This window comes from Protopterus annectens, chromosome 4.part1, assembly GCF_019279795.1.
Source record: "Protopterus annectens isolate FY-2018-M chromosome 4.part1, PAN1.0, whole genome shotgun sequence".
Lineage (NCBI taxonomy): Eukaryota > Metazoa > Chordata > Ceratodontiformes > Protopteridae > Protopterus > Protopterus annectens.
In genome coordinates, this window is record NC_056734.1 from 438,155,147 (window position 1) to 438,174,317 (window position 19,171).

Below are 19,171 nucleotides of genomic sequence, written 5' to 3' on the forward strand. Positions count from 1 at the left end.
AGTAGTGCACCACCACAACCGTGGATTTGACAATTCAACATTCGCTCATATGCAGTTTCGGAAAGTAACTGCACTTTCAACACTTTTGCCTCGAGGTACTGAAATTCTGACTTCAGTGTTTTGAGATTGTAAAGTGAACCCATATATATATATATATATATATATATATATATATATATATATATATTTCAGATGATGAGCTTGCTAAATATGGTACATTTTTTTTTTGTTTGTTTGTCAGTAAATAAATTAGTAAAACTGCTTGAGAAAAAATGTGAGAGAATCATTACATAAAATGTTTTAACTGGAGTTATTCTCTTTAAAATGTTGTAGGTGACTCTGTGTTGGATGAAAACAAGACCCTTTCTGATGTCAGTACATCTTCTTGCCAGCCGGGACAGTCATTCCTTCTGCAGCAAACTCTTGATGAGCTTTTGAAGTGGACAAGTCCAGAGGCTCATCTATTTTATGTTTCTGAACGCACTACTGCAGTTAGGCGTTGTGATGAACATCTCAGGAAACGTTCTGGATATCCAGCCATGTCAGTTATCCTGTTTCTACATGAGAACCTGGGTGAAGAAAGAATTTTGGAAGCACAAGATTTTTTTCAGAACCTGCCGTGGAAATTTCATCATAGTGAAAGCTCTAATGGAAGCGTACTTCCGTACATGCATTTTTGTCAAAATTTTTATAGCTTGGATGATGATATGCCTGTTTGGGCAGTTAGACAGGTCCACTGTGGAGGAGAAATACTTAGAGTTACACTATACTGTAGTTATGACAATTATGAAGATACAGTTAAACTGTATAAACTCATCTTACAGAAAGAGGCAACTATGCAGAAAACTAACTTCTGCTATTTACTTTTACCTGTACTCCAACTCCAACTTTAACATTCAGCTATTCATAAAACAGCTGTCACCTAGAATTTCAGTGGACATCAAGGAATCAGCAGTGTTACAGTTCAGGGTGCAGTACATTGGCCAGTTGGTACCCTTTTGCCAAAACCTTATAGCAATAAGTAACACAAGGTGGCAGACAGAAGACTTTGATGGCAACAAGATTCTTTTCAGGTATTAATGCACACTCATCAAGTTATCTTTTTCTATAGCTTTGTTTCTGGAAAATATTTAAGAAAGAAAAAATATATATACATGCATCTGTACCAGGTGAGTAACTTTTTCAGCAAAGTAATTATCACAGAAATGATGCATCAATGCTGAATCTCCTTATACTTCTACAAATCCTAGGTTTCTGCTGTTCTCTATGGGTGTTGTTTAATTGCACTAAGATGGTTTTCTTTGAAGAAGTTCTGTGTATGGGGCTTGCTTTGGTGAAACTGGTGTGCAGTGATCTAGCTTAATTCCCTCTACAGCACACTACTGTGGTGGTAGGGTTTGTAGGTACCAGAGCACAGTATAAGCAATATATACTGTAGTGGGAGTTATAAAAACAAAGTAACCAACAGATGCATGGAAATTGCTGCTAACTTGTGAGGTTGATACTAGATAACTCTCAGGTTAATCATAAACTGCATAGCTCTTGTTGCCAGTAATGCAAGAGATTTAAACTTAAAAAAAAACCCAGCAGTACAAGAGGGAATGTAAAGTACACTTTAAGCATGACTTTGTGATAACTACTCATCATTTAAGTTATCTCCATATATAACAAGGTACAGCTAAATAAAATATATTGTATAAAATGTGATGGATGATCTAAAATGTACTACATGCAGAGCGACCAGCATTTAATAATGCATATCCTTCCAGTGACTTAGCAAAGGGTATTTAGAAACAAATGCTGTTGACTATTAAAAGATCCTATAAAATAGTTTGAAATACAAATGTAGTTTGTGGCAGCTCTGGAAGGAAGTACATCCATGGGAGCATTGTCATGCTTTTCCACACCACAAAACAGAAGCAAGTATTTCAGTAAAAGGTATAAAAGGGAAGCCACATATGACACACAAGTGCTAACACTTTCTATTGAAACTTGCATGCAGTGGCCTTTAGACATGCATCACTGTTTTCTGAAACAATAATGTAGTAGACAACAGAGGCATGACTTCAGAGAGTGCCATTACCAAGGCCATTGAACGTAAGCTTCCTAAATTTAGTTTCCAAATTTTTAAGTATATGTGACTGTACACGGTCAGTACTTGTGAACATAAGAGCAAAACAAAAACAATAAAAAAACCTTTAAAAAAATATTTTCATAGTTTAATACCTGTAGTATTTAGGTAGGGTGGGAGTTAAGCCACACGTTATTCCTTTCTGGCCTGAGCCTGGCCATTCAAAACTAAATGTACGCATAACCCCTCATCCAGGTATTATAATTGTAGCAGCCAACGAGGATTGTGGAATAATTGATTGTCCAGGGGTATTTCTATTTCTCTTTCCTTTTAAGCAGCACTATTGGCCTATGGCTTTCTTCAGTACCCTTGCCCTAGCGGGCAATACTGCAGTTAAAATTGAACTGCCAAGGGGAAATATTTGTTTTAAAAAAATTACACTTTGATGTTTTTATGGATATTAAAACATTTTTATATCTGCTGAGGTATCTGCAGAGTGAAGTCAACTGCTGTCTTCAGATGATGACAGAGTAGCTTGAGGTTATAGAATTTGTATGTGTGTGCATGTGTGTGTGTGTGTGTGTGTGTGTGTGTGTGTGTGTGTGTGTGTGCATGCATGTGTGCACTTTGCGAGAGCATGTGCAGATGTACACACAGTTGGGGATTGGTAAGTTAAACATTTCACCTCAAAGTGTTCACATAACATATCTCATTTTGTAAACTTTAGAAATGTATTTGTGGATTATGTTTTACTGTAAGTATGTAACATGTAAAGCAGCTTTTTCAGAATGTTTGAAATACTAAGTTTAGTGGCATAGCAAAAAAGGTTAGTTCTGTGAATTGAAGAACTTTCTCTGGTAGACCTGGATTTAATTCTTTCATTCTCCACCTGTATGTTGTGCAGTCCTAAACAAGTCACTTAACCAGACAAAAACTCATAAGTATTCACAGAAAAGAGATAACAGTGTGGAAGACCCTTATTTGGTTAAAAAAGGCAAGAATGCACCGAGTATCACTTGAGCCTATCTTCTTTTATTTTGTTCACTGCTATGAATTTACTACACTTTCAAAAAAGGAAGTGATAATCATAAATTGAATGGTGTGGAACATAAGAATTTAAAGGCTCTATATTACAAATGGTAGAGGATTTCCTTTCATTGACAAATGGTCTTTTGATCAGGTTCTAATTTCCCAATCATATTTCCTCAAGGTTACTATTGCTTGCACACTTGTTTTTGAGGATATGGCTTGTGACTGTTTCTTAATCTGTTTTGGGGAAGCATATTGAGAACAAAGGCCTATCCTTTATAACAAATATTCATGGACAATATTTTTTTAAGAACATTTTTACTGATTTAACATATTTACAATATATACACAGAAAGGAAGACATTCAACACCACATGCTATTATACAGTGTTATGAATACATTGAATCATCAAGGTAATCTGACACAATTAACACATTAAGAGTCTTGGTATTTCAATAACAACATTTCAAGGCTATCTCATCTACTAAAAGTCTTAGTATAATTTATAGCTCTTTTTTATAGATGTTAATCAGATCACTTCTTTTTCAGTTTTGTATAGTATTGCTGTTAAATTTTAAAATTCTTTGAATTTAGGAAGTGAGTTCAATTTCCAATTTTTTTTAAAAACTTTTCTAACAATTGCCAAAAGACTCCAACGTATGTTTTGTTGTTTGGTTTTTACACATACAGGAAGTGGGACATTTGTTAGTATTTACTGATGTAGTTAAACAACAATTATCAGACCAAAACATACTTATCTATTCCCAATATACATATAATTTTTCACAATCCATAAACGTGTGTCCAATTAGCTTTTGCATGTTTGCTATATCTCCAATAAACTGAAGAAGTCATTTTACTAAATTCAGAGATTTTATAGAGAGTAACAAATATTCTGTGTATGTATTTCCACATAAAAACTTTCCAGTATAAACTTGATAAAGTTTGACTAAACAATTTAAGTAACAAAATTTTATTCATACCATTCCAGAATTTTGCATCAAAATTATTATTATTGTTTCTAATTAATTTATACAACTTGGACAAGCTTCTTTTGTAGATCAGTTTACCTGCTATGATAGCATTCATATATATTCATATAATGGGGAATAGTGTTCTGTTCTTCTTCACTAATGTTATCTGCAAATTCATTTAATTTCTTACCGATGGATAATATTAACTAGTTAACAAATTCATCCAACGTGTAATTTTTCATTAAATATTCTGATGACTTAGCTTTTCCTTTTTCAAAGCAATCAGACCATAATACTAATGCATTCCTTTTTAGTAAATTTATTTTAACATTGTTCTGAGTTTCCTATAAATCTAGGGCTGTTTGCAATGAGAAAGTACAAAAATTTCCATCTTTATATTAATGGAGTTTTAGAAACATATTTCTTAACTATTTTAAGAACTGATTTCATATATGCAGAGTCTAAATATTGAAATGAATTTCCTTCTAAGATATTTTTTATTAACCAGATAAAAAGATTGTTACATATTCCTAATGTATCACATTTGATAACTTTTAGTGTAATCTGCTGAATAGTTTTCCAAAGAGTAGTATAAGATGAGTCTATCCAGAGTATAATAGAGTTAAAATTTGCAGCAATAGAATACAATTCTACATCTGGGAAGCTAATACCACCATGCTCCCATAATCGTATATGATTTTTATAAGCAATTCTGGGATTTTTGGGATGCCATAAGAATGACTTTAAACATTTTTATCATTTTCTGTAACAGTTTTTTTGCCAGGTATTAAAGCTATCGAATGCAATATATATATATATATATATATATATATATATATATATATATATATATATATGTATATATGTATATATATATATATATATATATATATATATATATATATATACACACACACACACACACACACACACACACACACACACACACACACACTGGTTATAAAAAGTGTACACACCCCTGTTAAAATGTTAAAAGGTTTTTGTGATATAAAAATGAGACCACAATATATCATTTCAAAACCTTTCTCACCATTTATATGACCTATAAACCTGTACAGTTCAATTGAAAAACAAATCTATTAGGGAAAAAATATAAAAAATAAAAATGTACAATAAGCTGATTGTATAAGTGTGCACACCATTAAACTAATACTTTGTTGAAGGACCTTTTGATTTAATTACAGCATTCAGTCTTCTTGAGTAGGAGTCTATCAGCATGGCACATTGTGACCTCTTCCTTGCAAAGGTGCTCCAAATCTGTCAGATTGTGAGGGCATCTCTTGTGCACAGCTGTCTTCAGGTCACCCCCACAGATTTTATATTGGATTTAGGTCTGGGGTCTGGCTGGGCCATTCCAAACCCGTTTAATTTCTTACCTGGTGGGAGCCATTATTTTGTTGATTGGATGTATATTCATGGGTTTATTGTCATATGCATTTAAAAGTTGAAATTCCTCTTCATCTTCAGCTTTGTTGCCCAGCAGATGCCTGAAGGTTTTAGGAGCCAAAAGTGACTGGTATTTGGAGCTGTTTATAATTCTTTCCACCCTTGACTAAAGCCCCAGTTCCAGCTGAGAAAAAGGCAACCCCAAAGCATGATCCTGCCACCACCATGCTTCACCTTGAGGATGGTGTTCTTTTAGTGATACAAAGTGTTGTTTTTGCTCCAACTGCATACCTTCTTTGGAATTGTGGCCGAGAAAGTTCAAACTTGGTCTCATCAGACCAGAACATATTTTCTACCACTTGCTTCCTTTTAGGAGACTTGTGATGTATTATTTTGCAAATTTTTAGCCGGGTCTGTATGTTTTTCTGTGTAAGAAAAAAGGCTTCCGCTCTTATAAATCAACCATTCTATAGTCCAGATATATGGATAATACAGGAGAGTGTTATCACATAGTAGTACACAACCAGTACTTGCTACAGAAATTTCTGCAGCTCCTTCCAGATAGTGCTGTAGGTCTCTTTGGCAGCCTTCCTGACCAGTTTTTGTCTTTGTGTTTTCATGAATTTTGGACAGGACGCTCAGTTCTTTTGCAACATCACTGTTGTCCCATATTTTCTACACTTACAGTGACTCTTCACTGTGTTCTACTCTGGTATATCCAATGCTGTGGAAATCTTTTTGTACCCTTCTCCTAACTGATAAGATTTCAAATAATGAGATCCCTTTGATGCTTTGTAAGCTTCTCTGCTAAATCCATGACTTTTATTGTAGCAGGCAACTGAGTAAATGTCAGGAAAAATCTCCTACTAGGACAGCTGAACTTTATTTGGGGTTAATCATTGTTCCCTTTAATTGATAGTGGGTGTGTACTTTAGAAGACTAAATGCTGTAATTAAACTGTACAAAAGGTGCAAGTTAACAAAGTACTTAGTTTAAGGGTATGCACATACAATTAAAAGTATTAGTTAAAGGGTGCGCATTACCGTATGCAGCCAGTATATTGTACTTTTTTTTTTTTTTATATTTCCCCCCTCTAATGTGGATGATTTTTTTCAATTGAATTGTACAGAAAATACCTGTTTATTTTTGCAAGCTTTTCAGAAGTAGCCAAAATATTACTTGAAGTTATATAATTAGGAAGTTTTAGTGATTTGATAGAAACAGGACATTTAGGCATCCCAAGAGACTTTTAGGGACACGAATGCGATTAGAAAAACGTGACAATCCCTTTTTTATGGGACATTTGGTCACCCTAGCTTAACCTTATATTCACGTTTTAGTTCCTGTCCTGCCCATTGTTTTCTTTTCTTAAGTAAAGGTGAGGTGATGGAAGAACTGAAAACATCAGATTTTTGCTGTATGCTTTAAATTGCCACAAGGCTTTTATCACACCTGAGTAGTTGGGTGAGTCCACCTGCACCACCCTGTCTCTTCCATTCCCCCTGCCTATTTTTCCAGTCCTGCACATTGCCTCCTGACAAAACCTTTCCCTGACAGCACCACTACATAAGACACTTAGCACACATTACACGCAGCACATACACACACACACACACACACACACACACACACACACACACACACACACACACACACGCACACACAAATCTGTTTCCTTGCCTAGCCTTTACTCTAACCCTAACCCAGAAACACTTGCTCACTTATTCCATGTCATAATGTCGATCCACTTACCATAACCAAAAGCACTTCCCAAACACCACGAATATTTGGCAATCCTGTTTCAACAAATCCACCTTTTGGCAAAATGCATGTTTAGTACAAAAATAAAAAACACTATAGTTCACTCTGTGGTTGAAAGGAGAATCTGTCAAGTGGGGTAAAATAATATGTATGATTAAAAATCAGCTGACTGTATATAACCATGTTTTTTCTTTGTGAAATTGTGGCACGACAGGGTTTAAGGAGTTTGCCATTTCCCCACAGTAGTGCGATCTCAGAGCAGGTATATATAATTAGTGGTGGGGGAGAGTACTCCTTCCTTACTATCTGTATATCTGTTGATATGTATAATTAGCAAGGGGAGGGGCATGGGGGAGAGGCTGGGTAGCCACTCTGCAAAAAAAAAAAAACGTTTTGTGTATTTTTTGGCAGTTATTTATGTTTCTAGCTGTTTTGCTCATTCATTCATTTTAGGTTCAACTTATATATATATATATATATATATATATATATATATATATATATATATAAATATATAGATTTAGATATATAGATATATAAATATGTATATACACACAGGATCGCACTACAGTGGGGAAAAGGGTATATATCTTTTACTTGCCTTACAGTACTCTACACAGTGCCAGTACTTCACTTCAGTGAAATGCGATTCAGTGAAATGAGTTTTAGTAATTTGAGCTTTCAGCGATTTGGTTAGGGTGAATTCAAATTCAGTGAAATGAGCTTTCAGTGAAGCAAGGTAGACCCATATATATATATATATATATATATATATATATATATATATATATAGATTCATTTCAAAATCTTGAAATACTGAAATCACGAATTTCATCTCGAGAAAGTACCGAAACCACAAAAGCTTGAAACCTCAGAAAACTGAACATCACAATGCTAAAACTTCATAATATTGAACTTTCAATATGTGATGCTCTGATTTAAAACATACCCTCCACCACACAGACAAATACACATACAACACATTCCTCTCCACACTACAACAAACCAACACAACACACCACACATGCACATACACGCACGCACACACACACACACACACACACACACACACACACACACACACACGCACACATGCACACACGCACACACACACACACACACACACACACACACACACACACACACACACACACACACACACACACACAAATAAAACCCACTTTATCTACATATAGGCAGAAGGGCAAGCCCCCCACACCCTTCTACTTATATATACATACTCCAAGGTCGCACTTAAAAGAAAAAGACACTAAACTCACTGCTATACACTGTACATTCCCATTGCACAAACACACATTACATACGTATAAATACAACTACTTTCAAAGCTTACACACTCACACTTTTACCTACCTACCCTAACCTACACCTAAAACTTTGAAACACACTCACATAATACCAAATTCCTATCCAAAACCCTTAAAAAATAACACTTACCTGAATCTTCAATTATAGCCACATATCGGTAGCCATCTCCATATCCCAAAGCACACCGCACCTTACAGACACGGTAAACCACAACTAAAGTAGTGCACCACCACAACCGTGGATTTGACAATTCAACATTCGCTCATATGCAGTTTCGAGTAACTGCACTTTCAACACTTTTGCCTCGAGGTACTGAAATTCTGACTTCAGTATTTTGAGATTGTAAAGTGAACCCATATATATATATATATATATATATATATATATATATATATATATATATTTCAGATGATGAGCTTGCTAAATATGGTACATTTTTTGTTTGTTTGTCAGTAAATAAATTAGTAAAACTGCTTGAGAAAAAATGTGAGAGAATCATTACATAAAATGTTTTAACTGGGAGTTATTCTCTTTTAAAATGTTGTAGGTGACTCTGTGTTGGATGAAAAACAAGACCCCTTTCTGATGTCAGTACATCTTCTTGCCAGCCCGGGACAGTCATTCCTTCTGCAGCAAACTCTTGATGAGCTTTTGAAGTGGACAAGTCCAGAGGCTCATCTATTTTATGTTTCTGAACGCACTACTGCAGTTAGGCGTTGTGATGAACATTTCAGGAAACGTTCTGGATATCCAGCCATGTCAGTTATCCTGTTTCTACATGAGAACCTGGGTGAAGAAAGAATTTTGGAAGCACAAGATTTTTTTCAGAACCTGCCGTGGAAATTTCATCATAGTGAAAGCTCTAATGGAAGCGTACTTCCGTACATGCATTTTTGTCAAAATTTTTATAGCTTGGATGATGATATGCCTGTTTGGGCAGTTAGACAGGTCCACTGTGGAGGAGAAATACTTAGAGTTACACTATACTGTAGTTATGACAATTATGAAGATACAGTTAAACTGTATAAACTCATCTTACAGAAAGAGGCAACTATGCAGAAAACTAACTTCTGCTATTTTACTCTGTACTCCAACTCCAACTTTAACATTCAGCTATTCATAAAACAGCTGTCACCTAGAATTTCAGTGGACATCAAGGAATCAGCAGTGTTACAGTTCAGGGTGCAGTACATTGGCCAGTTGGTACCCCTTTTGCCAAAACCTTGCATAGCAATAAGTAACACAAGGTGGCAGACAGAAGACTTCGATGGCAACAAGATTCTTTTTCAGGTATTAATGCACACTCATCAAGTTATCTTTTTTTCTATAGCTTTGTTTCTGAAAATATTTAAGAAAGAAAAAAATATATATACATGCATCTGTACCAGGTGAGTAACTTTTTTTCAGCAAAGTAATTATCACAGAAATGATGCATCAATGCTGAATCTCCTTATACTTCTACAAATCCTAGGTTTCTGCTGTTCTCTATGGGTGTTGTTTAATTGCACTAAGATGGTTTTCTTTGAAGAAGTTCTGTGTATGGGGCTTGCTTTGGTGAAACTGGTGTGCAGTGATCTAGCTTAATTCCCTCTACAGCACACTACTGTGGTAGTAGGGTTTGTAGGTACCAGAGCACAGTATAAGCAATATATATGTGGTGGGAGTTATAAAAAACAAAGTAACCAAACAGATGCATGGAAATTGCTGCTAACTTGTGAGGTTGATACTAGATAACTCTCAGGTTAATCATAAACTGCATAGCTCTTGTTGCCAGTAATGCAAGAGATTTAAACTTAAAAAAAACAGCAGTATAAGAGGGAATGTAAGGTACACTTTAAGCATGACTTTGTGATAACTACTCATCATTTAAGTTATCTCCATCATATATAACAAGGTACAGCTAAATAAAATATATTGTATAAAATGTGATGGATAATCTAAAATGTACTACATGCAGAGCGACCAGCATTTAATAATGCACATCCTTCCAGTGACTTAGCAAAGGGTATTTAGAAGCAAATGCTGATGACTATTAAAAGATCCTATAAAATAGTTTGAAATACAGATGTAGTTTGTGGCAGCTCTGGAAGGAAGTACATCCATGGGAGCATTGTCATGCTTTTCCACACCTCAAAACAGAAGCAAGTATTTCAGTAAAAGGTATAAAAGGGAAGCTACATATGACACACAAGTGCTAACACTTTCTATTGAAACTTACATGCAGTGGCCTTTAGACATGCATCACTGTTTTCTGAAACAGTAATGTAGTAGACAACAGAGGCATGACTTCAGAGAGTGCCATTACCAAGGCCATTGAACGTAAGCTTCCTAAATTTAGTTTCCAAATTTTGAAGTATATGTGACTGTACATGGTCAGTACTTGTGAACATAAGAGCAAAACAAAAACAATAAAAAAACCTTTAAAAAATTATTTTCATAGTTTAATACCTGTAGTATTTAGGTAGGGTGGGAGTTAAGCCACACGTTACTCCTTTCTGGCCTGAGCCTGGCCATTCAAAACTAAATGTATGCATAAACCCTCATCAAGGTATTATAATTGTAGCAGCCAACGAGGATTGTGGAATAATTGATTGTCCAGGGGTATTTCTATGTCTCTTTCCTTTTAAGCAGCACTATTGGCCTATGGCTTTCTTCAGTACCCTTGCCCTAGCAGACAATACTGCAGTTAAAATTGAACTGCCAAGGGGAAATATTTGTTTTAAAAAAATTACACTTTGATGTTTTTATAGATATTAAAACATTTTTATATCTGCTGAGGTATCTGCAGAGTGAAGTCACCTGCTGTCTTCAGATGATGACAGAGTAGCTTGAGGTTATAGAATTTGTATGTGTGTGCATGTGTGTGTGTGTGTGTGTGTGTGTGTGTGTGTGTGCATGTGTGCACTTTGCGAGAGCATGTGCAGATGTACACACAGTTGAGGATTGGTAAGTTAAACATTTCATCTCAAAGTGTTCACATAACATATCTCATTTTGTAAACTTTAGAAATGTATTTGTGGATTATGTTTTGCTGTAAGTATGTAACATGCAAAGCAGCTTTTTCAGAATGTTTGAAATACTAAGTTTAGTGGCATAGCAAAAAAGGTTAGTTCTGTGAATTGAAGAACTTTCTCTGGTAGACCTGGATTTAATTCTTTCATTCTCCACCTGTATGTTGTGCAGTCCTAAACAAGTCACTTAACCAGACAAAAACTCATAAGTATTCACAGAAAAGAGATAACAGTGTGGAAGACCCTTATTTGGTTAAAAAAGGCAAGAATGCGCCGACTATCACTTGAGCCTATCTTCTTTTATTTTGTTCAATGCTATGAATTTACTACACTTTCAAAAAAGGAAGCGATAATCATAAATTGAATGGTGTGGAACATAAGAATTTAAAGGCTCTATATTACAAATGGTAGAGGATTTCCTTTCATTGACAAATGGTCTTTTGATCAGGTTCTAATTTCCCAATCATATTTCCTCAAGGTTATTATTGCTTGCACACTTGTTTTTGAGGATATGGCTTGTGACTGTTTCTTAATCTGTTTTGGGGAAGCATATTGAGAACAAAGGCCTATCCTTTATAACAAATATTCATGGACAATATTTTTTTAAGAAAATTTTTATTGATTTAACATATTTACAATATATACACAGAAAGGAAGACATTCAACACCACATGCTATTATACAATGTTATGAATACATTGAATCATCAAGGTAATCTGACACAATTAACACATTAAGAGTCTTGGTATTTCAATAACAACATTTCAAGGCTATCTCATATACTAAAAGTCTTAGTATAATTTATAGCTCTTTTTATAGATCTTAATCAGATCACTTCTTTTTCAGTTTTGCATAGTATTGTTGTTAAATTTTAAAATTCTTTGAATTTAGGAAGTGAGTTCAATTTCCAATTTTTTGTAATAACTTTTCTAACAATTGCCAAAAGACTCCAACGTATGTTTTGTTGTTTGGTTTTTACACATACAGGAAGTGGGACATTCGTTAGTATTTACTGATCTAGTTAAACAACAATTATCAGACCAAAACATACTTATCTATTCCCAATATACATATAATTTTTCACAATCCATAAACGTGTGTCCAGTTAGCTTTTGCATGTTTGCTATATCTCCAATAAACTGAAGAAGTCATTTTACTAAATTCAGAGATTTTATAGAGAGTAACAAATATTCTCTGTATATATTTCCACATAAAAACTTTCCAGTATAAACTTGATAAAGTTTGACTAAACAATTTAAGTAACAAAATTTTATTCATACCATTCCAGACGTTTGCATCAAAATTATTATTATTGTTTCTAATTAATTTATACAACTTGGACAAGCTTCTTTTGTAGATCAGTTTACCTTCTATGATAGCATTCATATATATTCATATAATGGGGAATAGTGTTCTGTTCTTCTTCACTAATGTTATCTACAAATTCATTTAATTTCTTACCAATGGATAATATTAACTAGTTAACAAATTCATCCAACGTGTAATTTTTCATTAAATATTCTGATGACTTAGCTTTTCCTTTTTCAAAGCAATCAGACAATAATACTAATGCATTCCTTTTTAGTAAATTTATTTTAACATTGTTCTGAGTTTCCTATAAATCTAGGGCTGTTTGCAATGAGAAAGTACAAAAATTTCCATCTTTATATTAATGGAGTTTTAGAAACATATTTCTTAACTATTTTAAGAACTGATTTCATATATGCAGAGTCTAAATATTGCAATGAATTTCCTTCTAAGATATTTTTTATTAACCAGATAAAAAGATTGTTACATATTCCTAATGTATCACATTTGATAACTTTTAGTGTAATCTGCTGAATAGTTTTCCATGGAGTAGTATAAGATGAGTCTATCCAGAGTATAATAGAGTTAAAATTTGCAGCAACAGAATACAATTCTACATCTGGGAAGCTAATACCACCATGCTCCCATAATCGTATATGATTTTTATAAGCAATTCTGGGATTTTTGGGATGCCATAAGAATGACTTTAACATTTTTTTCATTTTCTGTAACAGGTTTTTTCCAGGTATTAAAGCTATCGAATGCAATATATATATATATGTATATATATACATATATATATATATATATATATATATATATATATGTATATATATATAGATATATATATATATACACACACACACACACACACACACACACACACACACACACACACACACACACACACACACACACACACGATATAAAAAGTGTACACACCCCTGTTAAAATGTTAAAAGGTTTTTGTGATATAAAAATGAGACCACAATATATCATTTCAAAACCTTTCTCACCATTTATATGACCTATAACCTGTACAGTTCAATTGAAAAACAAATCTATTAGGGAAAAATATAAAAAATAAAAATGTACAATGATTGCATAAGTGTGCACACCCTTAAACTAATACTTTGTTGAAGCACCTTTTGATTTAATTACAGCATTCAGTCTTCTTGAGTAGGAGTCTATCAGCATGGCACATTGTGACCTCTTCCTTGCAAAGGTGCTCCAAATCTGTCAGATTGTGAGGGCATCTCTTGTGCACAGCTGTCTTCAGGTCACCCCCACAGATTTTATATTGGATTTAGGTCTGGGGTCTGGCTGGGCCATTCCAAAATTTTAATTTTCTTCTGGTGGAGCCATTATTTTGTTGATTTGGATGTATATTTGGGGTTATTGTCGTGTTAAAAGGTGAAATTCCTCTTCATCTTCAGCTTTGTAGCAGATGCCTGAAGGTTTTGGGCCAAAAGTGACTGGTATTTGGAGCTGTTTATAATTCTTTCCACCTTGACTAAAGCCCCAGTTCCAGCTGAAGAAAAGCAACCCCAAAGCATGATCCTGCCACCACCATGCTTCACCTTGGGGATGGTGTTCTTTTAGTGATACAAAGTGTTGTTTTTGCTCCAAACATACCTTTTGGAATTGTGGCCAGAAAGTTCAACCTTGGTCTCATCAGACCAGAACATATTTTCCCACTTCCTTTTAGGAGACTTGTGATGTATTATTTTGCAAATTTTAGCCGGGCCTGGATGTTTTTCTGTGTAAGAAAAAAAGGCTTCCGTCTTGCAACCGACCCCATAGTCCAGATATATGGATAATACAGGAGAGTGTTATCACATGTAGTACACAACCAGTACTTGCCAGAAATTTCTGCAGCTCCTTCAGTGTTGCTGTAGGTCTCTTGGCAGCCTTCCTGACCAGTTTTTGTCTTGTGTTTTCATGAATTTTGGAGGGACGTTCAGTTCTTTGCAACATCACTGTTGTCCCATATTTTCTACACTTTTTGATGACTCTTCACTGTGTTCTATGGTATATCCAATGCTGTGGAAATTTTTTGTACCCTTCTCCTAACTGATAAGTTTCAACAATGAGATCCCTTTGATGCTTTGTAAACTCTCTGCGAACCATGACTTTTATTGTAGCAGGCAACTGAGTAAATGTCAGGAAAATCCTACTAGGACAGCTGAACTTTATTTGGGGTTAATCATTGTCTCTTTAATTGATGGCAGGTGTGTACTTTGGAAGACTAAATGCTGTAATTAAATCAAAAGGTGCGTTAACAAAGTATTAGTTTAAGGGTATGCACATACACCAAAGTATTAGTTAAAGGGTGCGCACACGTATGCAGCCAGTATATTGTACTTTTTTTATTTTTTTATATTTCCCCCCTCTAACAGATTTTTTTTTCAATTGAATTGTACAAGTTATAGGTCACATTAAAGGTGGGAAAAGTTTTGAAATGATTAATTGTGGTCTCATTTTTTTTATATCATAAAAACCTGGCATTTTAACAGGGGTGTGTACACTTTTATATCAACTTTATATATATATATATATATATATATATATATATATATATACATACACACACACACACACACACACACACACACACACACACACACACACACACACACACACACAATCTTGTGTAATATAATCATTTAAAAAAGTTCTAACCTATCTTCAAAATTAAAAAAAATGTATTATTTTAATAAGAAGCAACATTTCTTCAATTTTTTCAGAATTATTAATAATCTTACTCACATCTTGATAAATGTTCATTCCTAAATATTTTAGTTATTTTCCTTCCCAGTTATAATTATGTTTATTTTTCAGCTAGTAATTTAACACAAAATCTTTAGTTTTATTATTAAATTTCAGCAGCGATATTTTTTGAAACTTTTCAGTTTCCTCCTCTATTTCTTCAATTGAATAAGTGAATTCTCCTATAGTTAGACAAAATATCATTTGCAAAAAGTGGTATTTTAGATCAGTTTTTTTCACTGCTTCTTATACTGTTAGCTAAGGTTCTGATTACTAATGCAAATAGTAGAGGGGGTGAAGGATGCCCTTGCTTTTTCCTTTGTTGAAAGCGAATCCTTGAGAAATGTAAGATCCAATTTTAATATAAGCTTTGGAGTCTCTATGTACAGTTCAATATTCCAATACATTATTCTGGAAATGCAAGCACTTCTTAAGTTTTAAACAAGTAATTCAAATCTACAGAATCAAAAACTCTGTTGATATGGGAGCTAATTGGGTCCAATTTCTTGTTCATTCCTTTTGTTAAATTTAAGATAGTTACTACCCTTTTTATATTGTCACATGTTAATTTGTTGATTAAAAATCTGGTTTGGTCTTTATTAATTAATTATCTACTGTATCTCTTAATCTTGTAGCGAAGATAGAAATAAATGTTTTATAGTCTATGTTTAAAAATGATGCAAGTCTGTATGAAGAAACAAACTTATTATCCTTTTCTTGTGTGAGTGTAGGTAAGATTACAGAAAATTTCCATGAAGGAAAAATTATTTTGTCACTCTGAATTATCCTGAAGGTGTCATTCAGTAATTCTAAAATATTTAACAGAAGCATACTATATAATTCTGTACTTAAACCATCTAACCCTGGAGCTTTACTATTCTTTCCTTTTTTAAAGCTTCTTTAACTTGTGTTAGGGTAATAGGCATTTTCAAAATAGATATTTGTTGATCATTAAGTTTATTAGTAACATTTTTCTTTAAATACTTATTAGTTTTGTAATTATATGGGTTATTATTTTATCTTTATTAAGAGCCTCATGGAATTTAAAAAAAAAAAAAAAACATTCCGTCTATGTCAGAAGTAAGCTTATTAGTGTGAGGATTTTGGATATTATTGATTTGTGTTTTTTTGCTTAACATCTTGCTTCCATTAACTAATCTACGTAGATTTTTTGAAGTCATCACATAACTGTGCAATTTTATTTTTTCTAAAGCTATCTCCACTTTATGCATTAAAACTGTTTGATATTTTGTCATTATTTTTAATGACTTCAGTGTTATCTAATGTCTTTGTTGTTCAGACCTTACTTTACGTATTTCATCTTGTATTTCTAACAAGTCTATATCCCAGTCTTTCATTTTATCATCACATTATATCTATAATATGCATTTTAAGGAGTCTCATAATATGACTTTATTAACCTGACCATTATCATTCAAAGATAAAAAAATCTCAGTTTGTTCCTTAAAGTAACTCTTAAATTATTTTAATTTCATCATATAAACTGGGATTCTATAAACAATCTGAAATTTCTGTATATCCATTAATACCTTAATACTTAGTGCATGATGATCAAATAAAGGACAATTAATCATTTTAATGTAATTCACTTTATTAAGTAAATCTGCAGATGCATACATCCTATCAATTCTAGTTTGTGTCCCATGCACATAATAATAATGAGTGAAGAACAATGACTTATCTTCTGCTTTTACTATTAAATCAGCTAAATTTGTTATTGCTAATCCATCTGTTTAGTGCTTTAGTTGATGGCAGGCAAAATTTTAGCTTTCTTCTGTTCACTTGTAACTTCTATACTATATATGCAGTTAAAATCCCCTGCTAAAATTAAACTACTCTTCCAGTGACTTTGTAATACGTTTAAGTGATCTTTACCTACTCTTATGTGTATTCCAGGGATCCAGTAAAAATTAGCTAGTGTGTACAGTTTGCCATTATATTTAATTACTCCAAATGTTTACATTCATTTGCGATCATTAATGGATTCAATGACCTTAGGCACTGCAATAGATTTTCTCCAAAGTATAATGGTTCCTCTACTCTTTTTGTTAAGTAGCAGATGATAACATTTTGTAACCTATGTTATTTAAACTGTGTCTATCAAGTGAATCTCTTGTAAGAATTTATTTAATTTTAATTATATTTAATTTTAGATATTTCATTAATGTTTTCCTTTTGTTGGCATTATTTAATCCATTTACATTAAAATATAATAGATTAAAACTGTCCATACTATGTATTTGAAAATATTTATTTTAAGAGATAATATGACACATTTATCCATTATATTAATTTAAATGTATATAAGACTCTAATGCATTCCTCCAATACTATCTTAATATTCCACATTTTTCACAAACTAAACTGCTAGCATTCGTTAATAACAAAAACAGAAACAAGCTTACAACTGTAACTGTATATAGTACATGGTTACCATGGTTTCTAGTTTGCCTGTCAAATAGACAAACTATTATACTATCTGTCTACCTACCAATACCTAACAGTTCATTAAAAAACTGTCCAAAAACTACTGTGACTTACAAATAATTAATATATATATATATATATATATATATATATATTAAAAATAAAGAGATTATTAAGTGTATATTTTGCCATTTAAAACTATTCCTCCCATTACTACATAAAAGTTTAACATCCTTCTTCTTTAAATCACTTATATTAAATAATCCAACAAATAGTGTTTTAAATATGTATATTTATATAATGGTATGATAAATTATCCATTAAATATTCCTAAATTATTCACTCATTCAACATTATTATAATTAAATCTCTAAATAAGTAAGTAGAGCAGAATGGGACCTGACAAGATAAAGATATCTGTAAACTTACAGATGACAGGTAATCTTATCATACTAAGCTATTGTACAAAAAGAAAATCAATGCACATATATATCATGCCAAAAGATATGTACATGTTTTATAGATCTAACAAAAGTTCTGAATTCATTTTAAAAGTACAGGTTTCTGTATCCCAAAATTGTGCAACACTCTTACTGTGATAAATTTCGAAATTCTTTAACTTATTAAAATAATTCATACAAAATATGTACAGTGATGTGGTTAAAGAGGATATATTGCTATTTCTATGGAGTAAAAAAATGCATTCTGTATTTATTCAAAAGTTGCAGTGTGCTTAATTCAAATCCTATTCTCCCTTCCTGGGTTCAAGCATATTGAAAAATCTGCCTTACTTTCTATCAGACTGGATGTACTGATTCAGCAGTATAACACTCAGATTTCAGCTCTGACTTATGGAATGAGTTATTTCAGATAGTCTTAGTGATCTAATAACATATGATATGCAAGAAGCTTCAAATTTCACATGACCAGGCTTCAAATTTCAGATTTCAGGATATTTTCAAATATGTTTGTAGTATTTTCTTTGTAAATTAAATGAGATCTTGTACATTTACATTTCTGCCGTATGCACATATATGTAATACATATCTTTTTTATAAACAGT

The 19,171-nt window shown here is 33.0% G+C and overlaps 2 protein-coding genes across 2 annotated transcripts in view; both read left to right on the forward strand.

Moving 5' to 3' along the window:
* Positions 1–19,171, forward strand: part of LOC122800904 (protein FAM124B-like) — a 355,700-nt gene that overhangs the window by 246,149 nt on the left and 90,380 nt on the right. The window lies entirely within an intron of this gene.
* FAM124B (family with sequence similarity 124 member B) lies at positions 349–1,080 on the forward strand. Its single transcript, XM_044070937.1, is given in 3 exon segments — positions 349–391; positions 394–857; positions 859–1,080. Coding segments are annotated over 3 exon segments (729 nt in total).